Below are 21002 nucleotides of genomic sequence, written 5' to 3'. Positions count from 1 at the left end.
GCTTTCTTTAAGTTACCAAATCTATTGTTCCTGTATATATGTTTCGCTTTTGTGAATTACTGTTCCACCCAGCTACTCAAGTCATCTGTGCATGCTCACAAATAGAATGAACTATAAATTTTGCCGACTTTGGGGTGAACAGGGTTGATTTACAAAATACAGTAAGTCTTAGATTTAACATGTTACGTGTCAATTTTACTTACTATAGAATATAATTTTGGACCAGCACAACTTTCTCTTTTTTCATGTCTGGATTTTTGTATTTTCTCTGTATTCAGCTAAAATGTTTAAAATACATCGGAAAACAGGGTGTTAATTCATACATGGTTATCTAATATTTTGCATTATGTTACTGTAACGTCATGACTCATTCTACAGCATAGTACCTTGTAATGTAAGTTGACAGAGTGTAAACTAATGTTTCAAAACATCCGCAAAGGATATTCACCACCTGTTTCAGAATTGACAAGTTTTTTTTTATTACAATCTTTTCCTTCATTCAGGACTCTAGAAGATTGATTATTTTGTGAGGAAATATTTCAAATATGACGATGTTTAATTTGTCAGTATTTTAATGTTAATTTTTTTGATTATGTGAGCTTTGAACATATGTTAAGCATGAAAATTATCAAGTGTGCTAAATACCGGTAGTTGGTAATTAAAGCTGCACATACTAGCTGCAACTGGAATATTTTTTGCAACCGTTCTGTTAGGTATATTGGCTTACTCATAATATACAGCCTAAACAGTATTGAATCACCTGCGGTAAATGTACTTGTGCAGGCTATACACATCATATGATACAATAAATAAAATAAAATTGAGTTTTGGGTCCACACCCTAAAATCAGAGTCTTCATTGTGATCATGATTTCAACCAATTGTAAAATATTCTCTAATTAGCATGTACAATGTCTAATTATTGGTATTTGAACAAATTTCAGTAAATATTTATTGTCTGATTGAAAAATTAATACTCAAGTTACAGCTAGTGCAGTTTTAAGAGACCAAAACGTAGAGTATCCACAAATCATGACCATTGGCTGATCACGTAACTCAGGGCAAACACAGTTTGTTAACCAATATCATAACTTGAAATCTAATCAACTTCTTATGAAGCCCGTTGTTGGGTTTTTTCTAACCTTATCATGTTGTAATTAACACTAAATCAATACATTATGCTACAGGAAATGTAACCTTGAGACTTGGCTTGAGTACTGGCTCAACATTGTCCAACGAGCCCCAGCCAAGTTTGTGAATTAATAACTCACATGAAACTATGATACAAAGTACAAACACTTAGTAGAGAAATTGTTACTCTACCATTGCTTAGCAATGCCTAGTTACATCAACAAGGCATGTAGTTTGACATGGTGCACCTTGAGGACAACCGTAAAGAACAGAGCTGTTGTTCACATTCAGAGTTAATTACATCTAAAACTACTATATAGAACTGTATTAATCAGTGTAAAAACACCTGCATCCTATTTGTTCTGTTGATTAAGGAAGCCCTCCACTTCCCCTTCCACTGTGTAATTTCCTGTTTAACATTTCATTATTACAAATGTTAAGTGCAGTTCGTGACAGGTTGTTCAACTATTGCATGTCCATATTACAATGTACTTGTAACCACTTGTAATTTGTTTAGTTGTTAGCTCCAGCATGGCAAGTTACATTCTAATTAAATTGTCAAACGGACTGAATTTTATATTCATTCGAGAAATACACAATGAATATTACAAATTTATTTGCAATGTAGACCAGCTACCTTCACGATTACTATGTTTTACCAGAACTTCTTGTTCATTCAAATAGACAGATTTGTTGTTGTGTATACTTGCTAAGTTGACCGGAACAACTAGGACAAATACTAGTACATTATTGAAGAATTCTTCAATGGGAAAATAATAGCCTTTAACTTAAAATGAATTTCCACAATTGTTTTATTTCTTTTCATTCTATCAGGGAAAAGCGTGTGATATAATAAGGATTCCCATTCCTGAAAAAATAATCTAAGGCCTAAAGATAAAAAAATTGTTTGGTTCCAGTTACCCAACCCCACCTAGTTTTTCATGATGACCCAAAACCATAGTTTTACCTGTTCGAGAAAAAAATAATAAAACCACGAAAATTGTGAAGTCAACTTAACAGACAATATAAAACTGTTCTTCCACACTGTAATGGATGTACGTCTGATGAGAAGAAACCAATAACACAGAGCCCATATGGAAAACAACAGGACACATAACTACCTGAACTAGACACTCATATATTAAAAAAATATATTTAAAAAATGAAATAAAAAATCTACCTACCCCACCTATTCTAAAATTGAGCATAATTGAAACCACACAATTTTTTTTGTTAGGCCTTACAGTGATTTGTTGTTATATAAATTCTGTACACAAAACTCAACAATATTACATGACAGGGTTAAGTATTCATGTGGCTAATTCTGACAAAATTTCTCCATTTTTTTTTCAAATTTAAAGTTGAAATGTGTGAAAATTCATCATCCTTACTTTAATTTCAAGTGCCAAAGTTGATTTTTATGTAAGATTGGTCATTTCTGTGCTGTTGTACGTGTTTGGGTTTTTTAAGTTATTTATTTTTTAAACTCAAGAATACTACTTCACTGATATTAATCAATGCTTTGATTGACTTAACTCATCTGAAATTCAAATTAATGTGTGAAATAAAGTGTTACCATTCTTAACTTTCCACTCCATATATCGTGTTGCCTAATTTTATTTTATAGATCATATACAGCCCATTTTATTTTAGTGTTCACTGGCTTTATTTGATATAACCATGCAGAAACCAATTAAGAAGCTGCACAATTTGGAAGATCACCATTTTGTCTAAATTAAAAAAAAAATTTAAAATGTACAAAAACTTCAATGTAGATGAAGACAAATGGTTTCAATATTTTGATGTCTGCATTTGATATCTGCATGGTGGCACGTTAGTTCATTTTATTTGACAAAATGTTTGCAAAATACAATATTCGATTTCTTTCAATCTTGCTATCTGAAAGTGTAGCATGTACAGTTTCTTATTGGTTTCTGCGTGGTTGTATCAAACAGAGCCAGTGAACAATAATATGAAACGGACGGTATGTTGATTGTTGGACTTGATGTGCCCTCTAAACCAACTTGAGATGAGTCTAAACTTTCCACACCACCATTATTTTTTTTGCAAGTTTCATGAATTATGTTTGAGGAGGTATAATTATATTTTTCCCAATTATTTTATTTCCTTCAGCCAGAAGTCCCCAAATTATTTTATTTCATTCAGCCAGAAGTCCCCAAATTATTTTATTTCATTCAGTCAGAAGTCCCCAAATTATTTTATTTCATTCAGCCAGAAGTCCCCAAATTATTTTATTTCATTCAGTCAGAAGTCCCCAAATTATTTTATTTCATTTAGCCAGAAGTCCCCAAATTATTTTATTAATTTAGCCAGAAGTCCCCAAATTAATTTATTTCATTCAGCCAGAAGATATTCTTGACCTAAGGGATTTGTCACAACTCATAATGACAAGTCCCCTTAGGTCATTCATATTTTCCTTGGCTGAACAAAGAATAATAATAGGAATAATATAAGTGGCTGTCATTTGGATTTCATTCCACAATGGTTCATCCGTTTCCACTCCATTCCACAAAAAACACAAAAATAAGTAATGGCTAACATGCTTCTTTTCATAAACAGTGCACCACACTTAGTAATTCATTTAAAAAAATAGAATAGAGAACTAGTTGAAGACTGTAAAATGGCAAAATTTTCAAATGGTGAAAATATCTAGGTTTATGTAAAGCCTAGCCCCAAGTGAAGAAATTGATATATTGATTGATTGATATAACAACACAGATATCTATAGAAAATATGAAATGACATAAAAGTACATATTTATTCACTTTCATACTAAACGTTGACAGTGATATACCCTATCAACATGTAAATCAGATAAAGAACATCCCAATTTTAAAGCAAATTCCAATTATTGGTGTGGGTTTTAAAAAAAAACCACTTCCTATATTTAAAAATATAAGGTAAAGAATTCAGCAATTCTGATTTTCAAAATAAATGCATCAAAATCGACATCAGTTTTGTCAAATATGTTTGTAATTTTATGTACAAAATCAAAATTTTAGTTCAAACAAAAATTTAGTAGATTTGATTTGAACACAATCCAAAACTCATCATAACTAAATCAACAACAACTTATTTTCAATAATGCCAAGGAATATTATCAAATTAAGCAAAACCTTGGTAATGGACTAAAAAGAAGTTCACTTGACGTGATAACAATATACTTAAGAAAAGTATTGGCAAAATCATGCAAATAATTTACTTTGTTTGGCCACAGTGGTTGACTTAATCAAATATGACAAATTGTTCATTTGCCTATGTGCAACTACCATCATTACCTCTCAAGCTTATGTATTTTCTCTTGGTGGATATTTTACATGTAAGTGAGTTTGAGAAATATGCAATGATTGGCTGATTCATACATGCTAATTGTTCATTCACCAATGTAAAACTACCTCTTGTACCTCTAAATTTAATAAATGCACTCTCTCCCCATGCAGTTTGAGAGACACAAAATGATAGGTTCATTGAATGTGTCCCACTGTTCAGTGGCCAATACAGAACTACCTCTTGTAGTTGTACATCTCAAAGTTATGTACTCTCTATTCATGGAGTTTGAGAGACATACAGTGATAGGTTGATTTTAGTGCCCAATAATGAAAAGCCTTTGGTACATCTCAGATGCACTCTCTACCCATGGAGTTTGAGAGAAATACAGTGATAGGTTGATTCATATATGATAACTGTTCAGTGACCAATGCAGAATTACCTCTCAAATGTATGCATTCTCTCCCTATAGTGAGTTTGAGATATACATGTACAGTGATTGGTTGATTGAAATATGAAAACTGTTCAGTCACCAATGAAAAACTACCTTTCAAGTTTATGTACTAGTACTCTCTTTCTGTGGTTCTTGTGTGTCTATAGGTTCCTCTACTATTGTATCATCCACAGCTGGCATGCTTCTTTTCACTGCATGGACTGCAAAGTTACCACTGGTGCTTGGAATCCAGGACCACTTCTTGCACACTGGGTTGTAAATACTACCATGCACCAAACGAACTTGAAAACCATCTAAGACAAAAAAAGAATTCATTTACTTACTATTTAGAAATGCATTCGATGACAACTATATCATGTCAATATTTAAAGCTACTTGTTCTTTTTTCCCTTAAATCTTTTCTCTTTTTTTGAATTGCTTAATTTTTTATTACAAGTCTTGGTTTAGCTGTTGTAAGGATTTGGATAGACTTGTAGACAGTAAGATACATCATGTCACTCTGTCTTCACTGGCCTCCAACCAGAGGGGTTCACCAATGTGTGAGGGCGCCGTCACAGCGTACCTTACAGGTACAGATACAGAATAGAGATAACAAGTTCACTGCAATTTTGTAACAGTTCAAAATACTGCTTCATTCATCACTAATGGAACTGAGTGTAACTATGCACACTGTTTGGTGAAAAATGTTGAGACATTCTAGTCGAAACCTTATGGGAATACTTTCATAGTTCTAGTTATCAGATATTAGTTTAAATAATTTACAGAATATCAATAATACTTTCTTAATATATCTTCTTTACTCCAAACTTATCACAGTGGATAATTATGAAGATATTAGCACTCCATTACTTTCGAAATCATTTCATAAAACATTTCTGGATATAGAAATACCGGTAAGTCACTCCACTTACTGCCTTCGAGAAGAGCTTCAAGTTCCTGCAGGCTAACTAACTTGTCCCATTCATGTGATCCTTTTGGTACAATGTTGAAAGTTTCAGCAGCAACTACTGCCAATGCATAGGCCATGGCAGTCTTGTTAATGCTTGTTATAAATAAAGAACCACCAGGCTATAGGAAAAGAAAGATGATTTCAATATCAATCTGACCAAAAAATGATCATGTGTCCATACATTTATGGATTTCAAATTTAGTGTAATAATAATAATAATGTTTAGTTTTTATATACTGTTTTCCCACTTTACAATTATTACCCTGGCACAGATCTATAGTAACACAACGACCCTTTATACTCCATCCTCAACAAATCCCTAAGGAACATACAGTCCGCCTCTGTCAGCACACAGGATTAAAGTATTCACATTACAACCTCTGTGCTACCAGGTCCCCAATTATACAACTGGGTTGACTGAGACACAATCATGGTTCAAATCTTGCCTAAGACTTTAGCCATTCAGAAACAAGAAAGCAACTGGGAGGTTCAAATCTGCAACTTGCAGATTCCAAATCCAAGCCAGCCACTCTAACCAATTGACCATCATGACTCTACAATATTGTAGATATCAGAACTAGATAGAGCTGACATGGAAGACCCTCTTAACTTTGTTCCAATAGTTCTTTAATCATTCATGATAATTATTTATACTTTATAGAATGATGGTTGAAGGCTCTCTTCATCATAAAGGAAAAATATAAATTATTAGGAATGTCTCACTGAATAAGCATGTCTTACACAAAGTATGATGGCAATTGGAAAACAGCTTGCCTTTAATAGAAGACTGATCTTATGATTTTCAATTTTAAAAGAAAATCAACAAACATGGAATTTTGACAGATATCAGTCCTTCCTTCCTGTCCTTCTAAATGTAAGATTATGGAACAAAGTCTTTAATTTAGAACATCTTTAACAACATAATGGATTCAAAGGTCATGAGACATGAGCAGAACAAACTCACCTTAACCATATCACAACAAACTTCAACAAAGGACCTTAGATCGACAATATGTTCAAGGACCTCAGATGCAACAACAGCGTCATAATTCTCCATCTCTGTAGCCAATAAATCTTCAATAGCACCACACACATATTTAACATTCTGAGTTACCAGTGGATCATGAAGTGAATGAAGTTCTGCAACATCAATGAGTTCTTCTGACAGATCAATACCAGTCACATTAGCACCTAACCTACCCAGGGGCTGGAAATAAAGAGATGCTTTTTAATTGTTTATAATATGTACCAGTGATTACTTGCATCAATGTGCAAACAAACTATTGGTATTTACACTGGAGTGCAACATCATAAACATTATTGCATATCTGTATGCAAATGCCACTTTGCCATTCCATGTACACGTGAAATCATGTTCTATAACTTTAACAATGCGGTAATGCATTACTGGGAATGAAAATTAATGAGTTACTGGGAAAAATGGGATAAACTATTTGTTGACATATTACATGAAAAGTGGACTGGGGATTTCAAGCAGAGCAGATCCACACAAAAGTTTGTCTTTTAAAGTGTATTCTATATGCATTTCTTATACTCTACTGTCCCAAGGCATGGGGCAAACCCTATCACAATGACATTACCTCACTTAGGATCCCTCCTCCACATCCAACATCAAGTACTCGATATCCTTGGAGAGGAAGTGGTCCTTCTGCTGACCGTCCATCCTCTTGAAGAAGACCATCCCGTATAAGTGGAACTCTTAATCTATTCAGAAGATGTAAGGCTTCCATATCACCAGTCTCATTCCACCAAACTTGGGAAAACTGTTGGAATTTTTTGACCTCTTCTTCCGTTGTTTTGGTTTGATTTTTCTGTTCATCCAATAAAGGATCATCACTCAAAATATAGACACATCTGTCAAGGAAAGAAAATGCTTTCTGAAAATATTTTGATTATGTAGAAGGTGAAATAAAGCCAGCATATATCTTCTCTCTCATTTTTCAGTAGTGTATGTATTTTAATTTTTCTGCTAGTGCAACTACTGCTAGTGTTGCTCCTAACATGCTTATTGAGCCCCTTATATAAAAAGGATGCAATAAATAAATAAATAAATAAATAAATAAATAAATAAATAAATACACTGTAGACATGTACAGAATTAAATCACCACCACCGCCACCACCACCACCACCACCACAGGTACTCGAATCAATCTGTATGTTTTGTAAAAAAAAAATATGTATAGTAAATATTACTATACATATTTTTTTTAAAAACCATACACTATACAGATTGATTCGAGTACCTGTGACCACCACCACCACCACCACCACCACCACCACCACCACACCGGCACCATCATCATCATCATCATCATCATCACCACCACCATTGTGTTACATCCTCTCCTAACAATGAAAAATGACAAAGAAAGTACAAAGATATAATTATAATGATTGCATGAAACATACCGTGAAGGAACTTTGGTGACTGAGACACTTCTCCGCAAGTTGGAAAGGGTTGGTCTTATCAGATTAGTCCCATCAAGTCGCTGTCTTCCAAGACGGAGGCAAAAATTGCAAAAAGTTCTGAGAGACATTTTAGAATAATTGCATAGACTTGGATAAACCAGTGAACGCCAACCCGTCGTTAGTAACACTACAGACAGCAATGCACCGATGTGTTGCAGCTAAAACACGGTATTTGTAATAAAATGCACTCTATGCTGGTGCGTGTAAAAATGTGCCGACTGAAATAATATAACCTTTGACCTTTCCTCACCTTGAATTTTAACATAATTCGTAAATATTCGGAAGAATACTCGAGTAATAATTCGTTTTCGACAGGGATGTCGTTATTGTTGAGGGCTTCTTAAAAACAATAAATCTGTAATTAGAGATGATCTTATTTCGCTTCACAGTGTCTGAGAAGGACACATACACACAAAATCGTCATTACTTCAGAGTCGTTACTGGTCGGAAATGTTCGAGAACATCCGGCTAATTGAATTTCAAAATGGCGCTCATGCGGTGTGGTCATGCAAGGGGCGCAAGGAATTCATTATTTGTTTGACATATTTGGAAGAAAAGTGTATTGTAATATATCCAAAAAGAAGATAAACTATCGAACCGTCAATATCTGTAGGTAAAGGTCCGATTCGATCGCATTTGCAAGGTAAAATTTGTCTTTCTAGTTTTGAGAGGTAAGTGTTCGTGTTCATCGCCGCGCCGCCATGACTTGTTCTTGTTTGTCTCAATGACATGTGTCACGCTCACAGGTTGATCGTTTTGCGATCGTCTGGCGAATTTATGCGAAACTGCATCGAAGTATTGATATAACTGGTAAATCGTGTGTTATTTTACAATGCACAAGTGATATTTATATCATGTGTCAAATGTGCTGTTTTTTATTTACGTTACTCAAACATACAACAAAACACAAGTTGCCAGGTCCAGACGCACAATCAAGAGACCAACAGCATGGAGAGGAGTGCGGTGAGGTCGTGAACTTCCAGGTTCACCTTGCGAAAAAAATGTGCGATAGACATTTTTTTCATGTGAAGTAAATTTGAGTGTAAAAATAAATAAAAATTATTAAACAGGAACAGAGAGTCTATTTCTGGTTAATGATAGAGTCTTATTTTAGGTTATTTATTTGAACGTTTATTTGCATTTGAAGGTTTATGTATATGTTCTTTTTTTACTCCAGTTACTCACCAGTACCACCAAGGCAGTGAGATGTGGCAAAATCAGCAGTGGCAGGCCCAGCAATGGGGAATGCCTATGCAACAAGGTGGAGAAGGTGAATATATATATATTTACTCGTGTGAATAAATATGACAAGTAACAGTGTTTTTGCCAAGGTTTGGGAACCCTGGTAACAGGAGTAGAACTGGCATTTCCCTTACATTGCATCATCATTTTAGTGGGGAACTCCAGTAAAATGATTGGGGAACCCTTGATATATCAAAAACACTGCGTAATGTTACTAATTCAGTATTTTCATAAATATATGAATAAATGCTATCCATTCAAATATTGCTCTTGATGGTCTGAGTCTGAAGGGCAGATATAGGTAATGCTTGCATTGTGAGAATAAACAGTCGATTGTGATGAAATATCTGTGTTTTTTGACAGCAATTTTGAGGCACTGATGTTATTGCAGTAGCTTTGAACTCAATACTGTACCAATTTTGGATCAGGGTTGGCAAAACACAAATGCTAGAGAATCATGTTTTATACATGTATAAATATCTACCACAGTGTATGTTTGAATATATGAACGGGGGGGGGGGGTGACCCCTAATGTTATGTAAATAAATGTACACTGGGTACCCTGGAAAATGGGTCAGTTGTGCTCCAATATGAATGAATTAGTGAAGTGAAGTGATCATTTTCATAAATTTATGATAAAAGTGCCGTAAATTAAACGACTTGTTTGAAATTGGGAATTTGAACATTCTCTATAGTTTCAATATATTACATTGTATGGTTAAAAGCATTATTATTATATTTTCTGAAAATTTTTTCTGGTGAATATTCTAAACAGATAATCACCTTTGTCATAATCTTTCAGTCGACTGGGCTGTGCTGGCACAACAATGGATCCAAGCCAAAGAGGCTCAGGAGAAGGGAATGCCTGATGGGCCTCCAGTAGGTGAGAACAATTCACAGGATGGACAGCCACCACTGCCACCAGGTGGTGCAGATGGTCAGTTTACTCAACCCAACATGCAGTATGGATGGGGACCAGGATGGGCACCACCAGTTGGTGGATGGCCTCCCCCTGCAGAAGTGAAAGATGGCCAGCCACAGACATTTGATTATGGTCATGGCGTTCAGACTTACAATCATAGTCAGCCTCCTGTTGAACCAACAGTGCCCATGCAGAGTTTCGATTACAATCACCAATCTATGGAAGGAAATCAATATAACTATCAACAGGTAAAGGTCACAAATAACCAAAGGATTAGTCCTCTGCTAGTGTTAATTTATTTTGTTATATTATCTGTATGACTGACATTGAATTCAGTCAAGCAAATGTCGATTTCTCAAACTTTTGCCAATCATGTATGACTGGTTTGTCCCAGAGGTTGGTGTTACATTTACTGTCATAAGTGAAGTCTGATGGAAACTGGTAATTGTATCATCTTTTTTTCAGCAGAATTCATATGAATATACTGTTATACTTTGTGTTAACAGTTTGTAAGGTAAAACCAGTGACAATACTGAAGTCTTGTGATTTGTTTTACAGTATGGTGGTCCTAGTGAGTATAATAATCAGTACTGGAGTGGTGGTGACGACAGTAGAGGTAGTGGTGGAGATATACCTTTCAGAGACTACAACAGAGACAGAAGAACCAGGTCACCTCCATCCTCCCCACCTCCATCAAGTGAACCTACACCTGTACTAGGTATGTGAATTAGGTTCAGTTGTTATCCGATAGGCATGTCTGTTGAAGTCTGGGTGTTTTTTTTTTTACATACATGGTGCGATAATTTTGATAAAAAAGACATACAATTAATGTACATAAAGCAGATACCCGAAGGCATCTCGCAGTTGTTAAGTAGCAGAAAGAACATCAGTTTCAGTTTTATGCTGCTGAGATAAGGATGAATAGACAAATAACAGTGCTGACTCCCTAGCACCTCATATCACAGTTTCTCTGTTTGATTTTCAAAATAGGACAAACTTGGGAACTGTGAACATATGGCAGTTTTTCATCGACAATAGTTTTTACATTTATCTCCAATTGTCATTTCTGTGTAAAAAAATATATGACTAATAGTATGACAAATTACCATGGAAATGAAGAAATAATTTATTTTCCTCACATAAAAAGTTGTAACCTGAAGAAACATTGTACCATTTACACATAGCGTACAGTACTTAGTAACATGTGAATTTTTTATAATACAGACACTGCCAAAAGGAAATTACTACCTGCTTGGATTCGGGAAGGACTGGAGAAAATGGAAAAAGAAAAACAAAAGAAGCTTGAAAAGGTGCAACAAGAGAAAGAAAGGAAAGAGAGATTGGAAGCTCAGAAGAAGGAAGAGCAAGAGATGATGAACCAAGCTAGGGTTGCACAGGGACTACCACCTAAATCTAAATATGTAAGTCAGTGCTCATTACCTGAAATGGAATTTTACTCCCTAAGTACATCTGAGAAACCCCAATCATTTGATTTCTTTGTTAATACCTTTCTTAACACCTTGACTTCCTTTCCAAGTACTATAGACATGCTATGAATAGGTTGAACTTTTCATTCTATTTTGGACTTCATAAGATGCCGATCATGGTATATTGCAGGTATCGATAATTATATTAACTTCAAATGTAATTTACCCCCAAAAATGAGTTTATAAAATGTTGTGTCCTGATGAAGTCATCTATGATAAGTAGAACAGAGGGATAACTGTAGAATAGATATACAATTATATGAAAGCTAGGGAGCTCAGATTAGGTTAGGGATAGGGATAGAAATGGAGTTAGACTCGCTAGCATAAACCTGATTTTTTTTTTTTGCAATGAGTAGACACGGTTCAGCCTTTGCCCATAACCAGTGTGCTTAGCTTGTTGTAGATATGATAACGAAGTTACAAGTACCTGCTCTTTTAATTTAGGATTCTGAAGAATCTGATGAGGAACATGAAGGAGGCAAATCTGATCACCATAGTGACCAAAGTGATGAAGAGGCAGAGATGAAAAAGTCTTCTAGAGATTCTTCTTCTCCGGGGCAGAGGAGATCTAGGTTTCATTCTCCTCCTCCTGAAGAAGAACCTAAAAGTGAATTGGAAAGGCAGCAAGAATTGGTGAGTGTGTGGGAATGTTTGTGTGTACATCCGTATGTGCACTTATGTGAAAGAAAGGTTTTGAGTGTGTGTGGGAGAAATCTAAATTTGAAAATGACTAAGCCAAGTTTCAGTGGATGCAATGTAGTAAACCGAAAGGGTAAAAATGATGTAATTGGTTATTTTTGTTCTTCTAGATTATTGCTAGCCATTATATTTCCTGCACCGTGTTTATAAAAGAATGTCTAGAAAACGAAATGTTTGCAAATCTTGACCTGCAAGTACAGTTGTGAAAAAAGCCTGTATTCTTTGTTCATGTGTAGTGGGTGGTACTGTCACTGTAGAAACTGTACTTGTATGTTTATAAAATGAAAATATTTGCATGTACTATTTGCACACAGGTGATTAAAACTCGTCGCATGTTGACCGAGATATTATTGGAAGTAACAAGTGAAGAGATGGAAAGTGTTGCTGAAGAAGTCTATACAAAGGCCCTGAGAAGGGGTAAGTCAGACTGGTACCATTTGGATACGAAATTGTCATCTCAAAGAAAGCAATACTCTTTTCCTCGGCCAATTTGAAAACAAATGATGTCAAAATGAATTAAAAAGGCTTGCTTTTGTTTCAGAGCTATTATGCAGTACAAAACTGTATGCAGTATTATGCAGTACTCGTGCACACACAGATAGTCACTCACTCACACACACATTCACACAAACCCACACACATTCACACACACAGGTAGCTACTCATTCACAGACACACACACAAACAAACCCACACACATTCACACACACACACTCCCTCATACATTCACTCTTATTCACACACACTCACTCACTCACTCACTCACACTCTTGCTGATCCCTCTAGTTCTTAATAACTAGACTTTCATATCTGTGTGTAATACTGCACATGTCTTTACGAGAATATTATCTAAATTTTAAATTTGTCATACTTGAACCACACATTCTAAGTACTGCTACATGGTGCTCAACTTTACCACATATATCACATCTGAACAAAGAGTGTTGCCTGAATACATCAATAAACACAAATTCAATAATTCGCACGCTACGATTTATTTATATCAGAGAAATTTGACGCATGTTTTGAGTAAATAAGTATGATTGTACATTTGTATTTGACATCAATGTGTAATCTAGATGAAATGCACAGTTGATCTGAAATTTTTTTGTCAAATGTCATAAAGATAGAACTGTTTGAAATATATACTAACGAGGCTTCTTTCACTAGAAGGATGGAACATTATGATTTTTCATCACCCTGTGAAGTTAGAAGATAGTCCACAGGTCGTGTAAAGTATCTGTGTGTGGGTTTGTCTCGACCCCCACCCACATCTTGTCATGTTATTGTACAAGTATATTTACCTTTATTCCTGTTGTGGTATTATTACAATATAAAGCACCTGCAAAGCAGCTCTCCCAGTCAAGAGCACTGGCTTCTATCACAGGACTGGGTAAGTCATCAATTCAGTTAGATAATTGACAGTGATGTAGAAAAAATGCCGGAAGCAGGCGAGAATAATCCATTGTCGTACAACAAATTTCCGGCTATGAAAATACTAGATTTATCCATTTGAGAATTCTTACCATTTTAGTTCAATTAATTCCAAACACTCATTTTCTGGCTATCTGTCCTGTTTACCCGGTTGTAGGTGAAATTTTCTACATCACTGGTATGAGCAAAAATTTGACACAGAAATAATTTAGTTACTGACTCTAAACTGTAGTTTAACTTGTTACTTGTGTCAAAGATTGATGCAGTCATGGAAACAAAGTACAGTTATAAGTTAGAATGCTACAAACGAATATCTATAAGTGGGAAAGGAAAGTGTAAAAATTCTAGAAAATTTGTTGCAGATTACCACCTTTGAATGCAACTCAGATGAGTCCTGTACCCAGTCTTATAAGATTAATGGTTTTAGGTCTATAACAGCAAGTTTATCTAGATGCGTTACTGTTGAAAACTAGAACTCTACATTTAATATAAATGTCCTGTCAGGTACGATAAATTAATATTCGGGGGGGGGGGGGGGGTAGTCTAGTAATCCCACATTATCTTATGTACCTTGTATCATAAGTGTAGGTAGGAATCAATTGTAAAATGCTGGATAGTTCAGGCAGATCTTGTATACTTGTGACGCTTACAAAGACATTTTTAGTGTAAACGAAGGCATAAGTTAGAACTGACCTCTGGCCCTCTGTTACAGGTGTGGCAGCTTATGGTTCAGCAAGTGAAGATGAGGAAGAAGATGACACAGACAGTGATGAAGAGTTACAGGAAAGAATAAGACAAAAACAATTAGCATTTCAAAAGAAACAAGAAAGTCTTCAAGGTAGTTTCATTTACTATGTTCAACTCTACCCCTCCTGGCTTAGGTCTTGTTACCCACTTTGGAGTCGCAATATTGAGGGAAGATAAAGAGTAAACTTTGGGTGAGACCAAGACGTGAAATGTGACACTTGAGAGACATTTGTTCAATCCTGGTTGAATCACATAGGATTGTGTCAGTTACACCCATCCATGTATTTGCTGTTTGAGGTACTAAGTTTGAAACATTGTTTCTCTCATAGAATCAAGCGAGGAAGAGGAGGAGGTGGAGGAAGAAGAAGGAGATAAAAATGAGAAACGGGAGGAGGAACGAGAAGATAGGAATCATAATGAGAAATCAGAGTTAGAGTTGCCGCAAAAGAAACTTTTGAGCCCTGTGAAAGAAACCAAACCATTTCTTAAACTACCAGAGGACTATGATCGTAGTAGTATACCTTTCCTTGAGAGTGCTTTAAAGAGTCCAGAACTAAAAAGTCCAGTCGGTGATAAGGATAGGATGAAATCTAAATTAAAGAGAAGTGTATCTAAACAAGATAAGAAAAGAGACAGTGAGTCCGACTCTGATAGTGGCAGTAGTAGTAGTAGTAGCAGTAATAGTAGCACTAGCAGCAGAAGTAGTAGCTCACCAACACCCAAGAAAAGTAGGAATCGTAATAGGTCGTACTCTAGAAGTCGTAGCAATTCTCGCAGTAGGGATAGGCGGAGGTCAAGATCACAGAGTCGGAATAGGGAAAGGGATAGGGAAAGTGATAGGTATAGAAGCAGAGACAAGAGAAGGAAAAGGGATAGGTCCAGGTCATATGACCGTAGCTATGATAGACAGTCATCAAGAAGACGGAGTAGAAGTAGGGATAGGTACAAGAAAAGGGATAGAGAACGGGATAGGGAACGGGAAAGGCATCGCAGAAGGAGTAAAGATAGGGATTATGACAAATATAGAAGTGACAGTTATGAAAGCACATCATCTAGAACAAGATCTAAGAAACGTAAATACAGTAGCAGACGTTCACGCTCAAAGAGTCGATCACCTAGGAAAGACTCATATCGTTCTTCTCGTCGTAGTCGCAGTACGTCACGTTCCAGAAAAAAGAGGAAACACAAGGAAAAGCGTCACAGCCGAAGCATCTCTTCCGAAAGTGATAGTAGATCATCTTCCAGGGAAAGGTCAAGAAAGAGCCGCAGGTCATATTCTAAAGATAAAGATAGTGACAGTTCCTCCTCCCGATTGAAGGCAAAGTCAAAGAAAAGCAAGAAGAGAAGTCGTTCCAAGTCTCCAAGGTACTCAAGCTCAAGCAAGAAAGATCGTCGCCGTGGTTATTCACGTGAAAGTTCACTGGAACGGTCACATGGAAGCAGGTCTGGTAAGAAGTCAAGTCGCAAACGCAAGTCTAGATCCAGATCAAGGTGGCTATTTTCTTTATTGTTATCTTTTCATGAAATTGACTTCATCAAGGCAGGATGTACCTCAGGCTGTTTTGAAAATGACAAGCTAGCAAAGGATCAGAAATCTATCACTACGTTATATCCTTTGAATTATCAACATGATTGGCATTATGAACAAAGGAAATTAAAACGAAATTTTCAACCACAAAATCTAATGCCTTATTTGAATATGAAAAAAAATGTTAGTATTTCAAGATTACAAAGGCTTTGTATGAACTGAGATCCATTCTGCTTTGATCATGTGTTTTTGAAAGTAACACCAACATATGTTTAATGACAGACTAATATTCACTAATCAATAGATGGGATAACATGCGTGATTCACTTAAAAATATATCACTGATGCCAGTGGACCTGATGATTTTGCAAAAAATGACAACACAGTTAAATCAAGTGAAAATTTCTACTCACAGTCTCAAAACAATTCATGAAAGCAGATCACAAATTTTCGCTGATGCCACATGAATATCATTATCATTCGTCAGAGGGGGTATACTATGATGGACATCCGTGAATATTTGGGATTCACTTGCAAGAAATGTTTGAGTCTGTGAGTGGAAGTTTTCATTTGATGCTATGAACCCAGAGTCTATGAACACTTATTCTCATAATACTGACCAAAAAAAAAAGATATTTGGGGCTTTTAGATTTTGTTTTAAGCATCTTTGGATTGCAGTCAGAGATGATAACGTATACTCAGAAACTGATAGTGAGGAGTTAATTACAAGTATACATTTTACTCGGCTTGATCTAATTTATTTTATAGAAATGCAGTGGTTGTTTAGTTCCTATTGTCTCCCGTAAACATAGTGAAAACAACGATACTAACAGACACTGAAATAATTACTTTAAGATATTACTTCATTTGGAGACCACTGAAGAAATTTACAATAATTAACGCTTTGGCTGAGTTCTTTCCCTAGAGAAAATCAGGAAGCTTTCATAACTACATTTTTATGTTTCTTAAACAATGCCACTTCAAAACACAGAATCTGCTTTAAAAAACCTCATCAGAATGATGGGCTAAGTACAACCTGTAATACTTGTGTAAAACATTTTCGTTATTGGCATCAATCGTTTATGGCATCCATATCAAGTGTAAAAGTATACTGTTTCAATGGCTTTAATCATCAACCCAGTGTGGTGTCTCTGTTTCATTCATCTGTAAAAAATGTTAATAGTGCAAAGCAAGGGAATCTCAATGACTAGAGTGTAACCAGAGATTTCAAATAAACATTGTCTAGATCTCATTGAGAGCTAAATATAATTAGATATTATTCCCCAATATATTCGTTCATTCAGCCAAGGAATATGTGAATGACCTAAGGGGGTCTTGTCACTGAGTGACAGTCGCTAGACAAGTACATTTGTAGTGACAAACTCTTAAGCTCATGAGTATTTTCCGGCTAAATGAAGAAAAATATCTGGGAATAATGTAATTATACCTCCCCAAGCATAATTTATGAAAATTGGGGGAAAATAATGGCGATGTAGAACATTTTGATGCATATTTCGATCACTGCCAAACCAGTGAGGTAGACACAGGTTGTCGTGACGTAGAACAACCAGGGTATATATTATCCATATTGTCAGTTCAAAGACAATAACATGGCTTGAACATAATATTAGTAAAGTCGCTGTTGTAACCACTCATTTACTGTAATAAGTCTGGTGTCGGTTAACTGAAAACACTGTCTGCAAATTGACCACGTTAGAAAAGCCAAATACGAGACTTATAATTAAAAGAATATACTTTTACACTTGATACAAACACTATAAATGAGTGTGGCACATACAGAAAATGATTACTTCAGTGTTAAGGGTTGTAATACGTTCAAATGTCTAACGTTTGATTGGTTTGTTTACCCCAGTTACTTGACAAACAGTTTCCCTTACAGCCTATCCTTGTAGAGAAAGGTGAGCAACTTTGCTATGAATTAGTATCGGTTCCTTTTTGCAGATCGGCCACACCAAGAGAATACTAAGCAGCTCTGAAGAAGACCCACCAGGAGTGGAATTCAGTCATACACGTAAATTATCAATTTAACCGACCAGGTTTTACCCATGTACACTTTTATAGTACTACAGTCCAGTTGTATTGACTGCCATCTCTGACATATACTTCCTTTTAAATAGTACAGAAAATCATTCATACGGTTTATTTTCCTAAATCAAATGGCATCCACATCGATACTTTTGAGATACAAGGCATAGACTAAGTTTTGAGTTTATCAGGAATTCGAACTAAAATTGCATTTCTGACATCTCCAAGTAGTAAATCATACACAAATTCCACTGTGGCCAGCATGTTGTACTACTACTACTACCATCACTCCTCCCACTGCTGTCATCTACTCGCTACTTTTCCCCCCTGACTAACAAAATATCATTCATACTCGCCAAGAACTTCCCTCAACACAATAATTTCATAATTTTTAGATTGGCTGGTATCCAATACAAATATGAAATAAGTGATCGTCAATGCAAAAATAGTGGCCAAATGATATAAGGCCTTCCAGTTTTATATGGATGGAGTACCTGTGTATATTTAGAAAAATTCTAGGCTAGGTCATACTAGCATTACATCTTCACACGTCAGTTCTTTCTTACACATTTATTTACAGTATTCAAGGTGTAAAGGTGCATATGTAAACATTCAACTGTGTATGTTGCATACAAGATTTTGTTTCCTTGACAAAATGTACTGACCCAACACAACCCCTTTGTATCAAATAATGCAAAAATATCAGAAATTTCTTAGGAAAGATGGCAGTGATTACTGATAATTTGTAACCATATGCAAATAGTATGTGTTCTCCCAAAATTGAAATGAAATTAAAAAGAAATACAAAGAACTAAATGATTTCTAACTGTCTTCGGGTTTGTTCAATATCAGAAAATTTGTTTTGTATATATTCCATCAGTGAGATTGCTAAGGTTCATGTTACATACTATGGTCCTTTAAATCTTGAATATTGTGCACAGCATGTTAAAATGTCACAATCACCGTATATAGTACATGTACTTCCAAGTATCCTGTTTCTCTCTCTCCCTCCCTCCCTCTCTCCCTCTCTGCCTGCCTCTACGCTCTCATCATATGCTAGATACATGTACATGCAAGTTGTGTATGAATGTTTGAAACACAATTATAAAGTTAGTCTCAGAATCAGATTCACATTGGAGGACGATATGAGAATAGTCTCATATTGAGTCTCAGATTCAGTCTTGTATATGGAAAATGACGATAACACGCAATGAAAGCTGCCAAACAAGAAAAAATACCATAGGTACTACCGGGGTACAGGAAATGTCACACTTCACACCCACCGTAAAATATTACTTCTACAGACTTTTAAATAAGATTAAAGTCTTCTTTAATCAGCCTCAATACAGATACATCATTGAATAGTGCACCTACCAAGAAACACATTAGCTGAACTTTGACCTCTCAAATGTGTTGGTGACAAGCTTTTATCTCAGATTTTCAAGTTATTTTTTCTCATACAAGCTGAGACATCCCCTCTCCCATCCAGTGAGTGTGAAGGGGGAATATTTCCTGCGCAGCTTCGACATTTAATATTTCTTATGTGATTGCTTTTGTCTGGTGTTATCGTGATTTTTCAAATCTGAGGTTGAATATGATTCTGAGACAAACTTTATATACGTGTTTGAAACCTCTGTATTCCTTGTACTATGTATTACTTCAAAACTCTCCTTGCTCGATAAATTCACTTGCCTCCTAATAGCACAACATTCACCGTTCAGCCACAAAATCTGATATAATGGATATATTACTGTCTTCTTGTATTTTGTAATGTGAAATAAAATTTATTAAGTAGTTCCATCTGTTTGCCTTTGTATTGATGAGTGTGTGTTTTTTGTGATGACTTTATAGTCCGAGTTACCTAAACTCTTGGCGTTGGGGCTCTCACTTAATCGCTACCACCCAAAAGAGAGGATGTGGAAATAGTAAACAAAAATATGTTAGGATAAATAACCATGATGATAATTAGACTACCAAGAATGCAGTGCAGAGTGAAATCTTTGGCGTTCCAAGCTCTAGTACCACGCTTGGAGCAACAGGTACATACCCTTTACTTCAAATGGTATAATTTTGCTAACTCAATCAATGACCTTTTTCCTATGATTTGCACATCCCTATAAGTCTCATACATTTCTATTTGTAAGTTCCCAGACTGAGGGCAGGGGTCATTAAACAAGCTGCCCCAATCAATATCGAGTCTGGGTAACACAGATTCTTGACTTGGGTGATTAATAATAGGATTTGTGAAATGTGTATGATTTTGTGTGACGATGTACTTGTAAAGATCCCTTCATAAGCACACCGTTCAGAAAATAACACATGCAACCCAAAAATTCAAAATATGAGAGAAGTCAAATGTTACTTCCTTTAGTGCACATGCTTTATAGACAAATTTTACAGGAGTTCAAGAAATTATTACGACGATGGGCAATTCAACAGAGTCAAACACTTGAAACATTTGACAGGTAGAGATAAAATTGATGAAATGACTACAGCACAGTTTTTGTGTTATTTAAGTGATCATGCATTTATACTTTGTCGACATACAAGTTGCATTAACTGGATGAAGAGGATGGCACTTATA

At 35.6% G+C, this 21002-nt stretch overlaps 2 protein-coding genes across 2 annotated transcripts; one reads left to right on the top strand and one right to left on the bottom strand.

Annotated features, from left to right (window-relative positions):
- Positions 1-4226: 4226 nt before the first annotated feature.
- LOC144432856 (ubiquinone biosynthesis O-methyltransferase, mitochondrial-like) lies at positions 4227-8519 on the bottom strand. The gene is made up of 5 exons (XM_078121154.1): positions 8254-8519; positions 7423-7696; positions 6786-7028; positions 5784-5940; positions 4227-5165 (listed from the first exon to the last, which is right to left on the bottom strand). The coding sequence occupies exons 1-5, from the start codon at positions 8379-8381 to the stop codon at positions 4975-4977; spliced, it is 993 nt and encodes a 330-aa protein (XP_077977280.1). The 5' UTR covers positions 8382-8519; the 3' UTR covers positions 4227-4974.
- Positions 8520-8800: 281 nt separating this feature from the next.
- Positions 8801-20214, top strand: LOC144453890 (uncharacterized). Its single transcript, XM_078145238.1, has 11 exons — positions 8801-8984; positions 9491-9583; positions 10358-10725; positions 11036-11195; positions 11702-11898; positions 12409-12597; positions 12978-13080; positions 14003-14056; positions 14810-14935; positions 15174-16335; positions 18335-20214. The coding sequence occupies exons 2-11, from the start codon at positions 9520-9522 to the stop codon at positions 18357-18359; spliced, it is 2448 nt and encodes an 815-aa protein (XP_078001364.1). The 5' UTR covers positions 8801-8984; positions 9491-9519; the 3' UTR covers positions 18360-20214.
- The last annotated feature ends 788 nt before the right edge of the window (positions 20215-21002 follow it).

The sequence above is a fragment of the Glandiceps talaboti genome, chromosome 3, assembly GCF_964340395.1.
Source record: "Glandiceps talaboti chromosome 3, keGlaTala1.1, whole genome shotgun sequence".
NCBI classification, from domain to species: domain Eukaryota; kingdom Metazoa; phylum Hemichordata; class Enteropneusta; family Spengelidae; genus Glandiceps; species Glandiceps talaboti.
This window is presented reverse-complemented; position numbering and strand designations above follow the sequence as displayed.

Bases quoted from the DNA above. Each gene is read 5' to 3' on its own strand.
- LOC144432856 (XM_078121154.1), bottom strand. From the start codon at position 8,381: ATGTCTCTCAGAACTTTTTGCAATTTTTGCCTCCGTCTTGGAAGACAG. The intron at 5,941-6,785 runs GTGAGTTTGTTC...CTTTTCCTATAG, and splicing joins TTTGTTGTGATATGGTTAAG to CCTGGTGGTTCTTTATTTAT. The intron at 5,166-5,783 runs GTAAGTGGAGTG...TTTTTGTCTTAG, and splicing joins TGAAGCTCTTCTCGAAGGCA to ATGGTTTTCAAGTTCGTTTG.
- LOC144453890 (XM_078145238.1), top strand. From the start codon at position 9,520: ATGTGGCAAAATCAGCAGTGGCAGGCCCAGCAATGGGGAATGCCTATG. The intron at 9,584-10,357 runs GTGAATATATAT...ATAATCTTTCAG, and splicing joins TATGCAACAAGGTGGAGAAG to TCGACTGGGCTGTGCTGGCA. The intron at 14,057-14,809 runs GTAAGTCATCAA...CCTCTGTTACAG, and splicing joins GGCTTCTATCACAGGACTGG to GTGTGGCAGCTTATGGTTCA.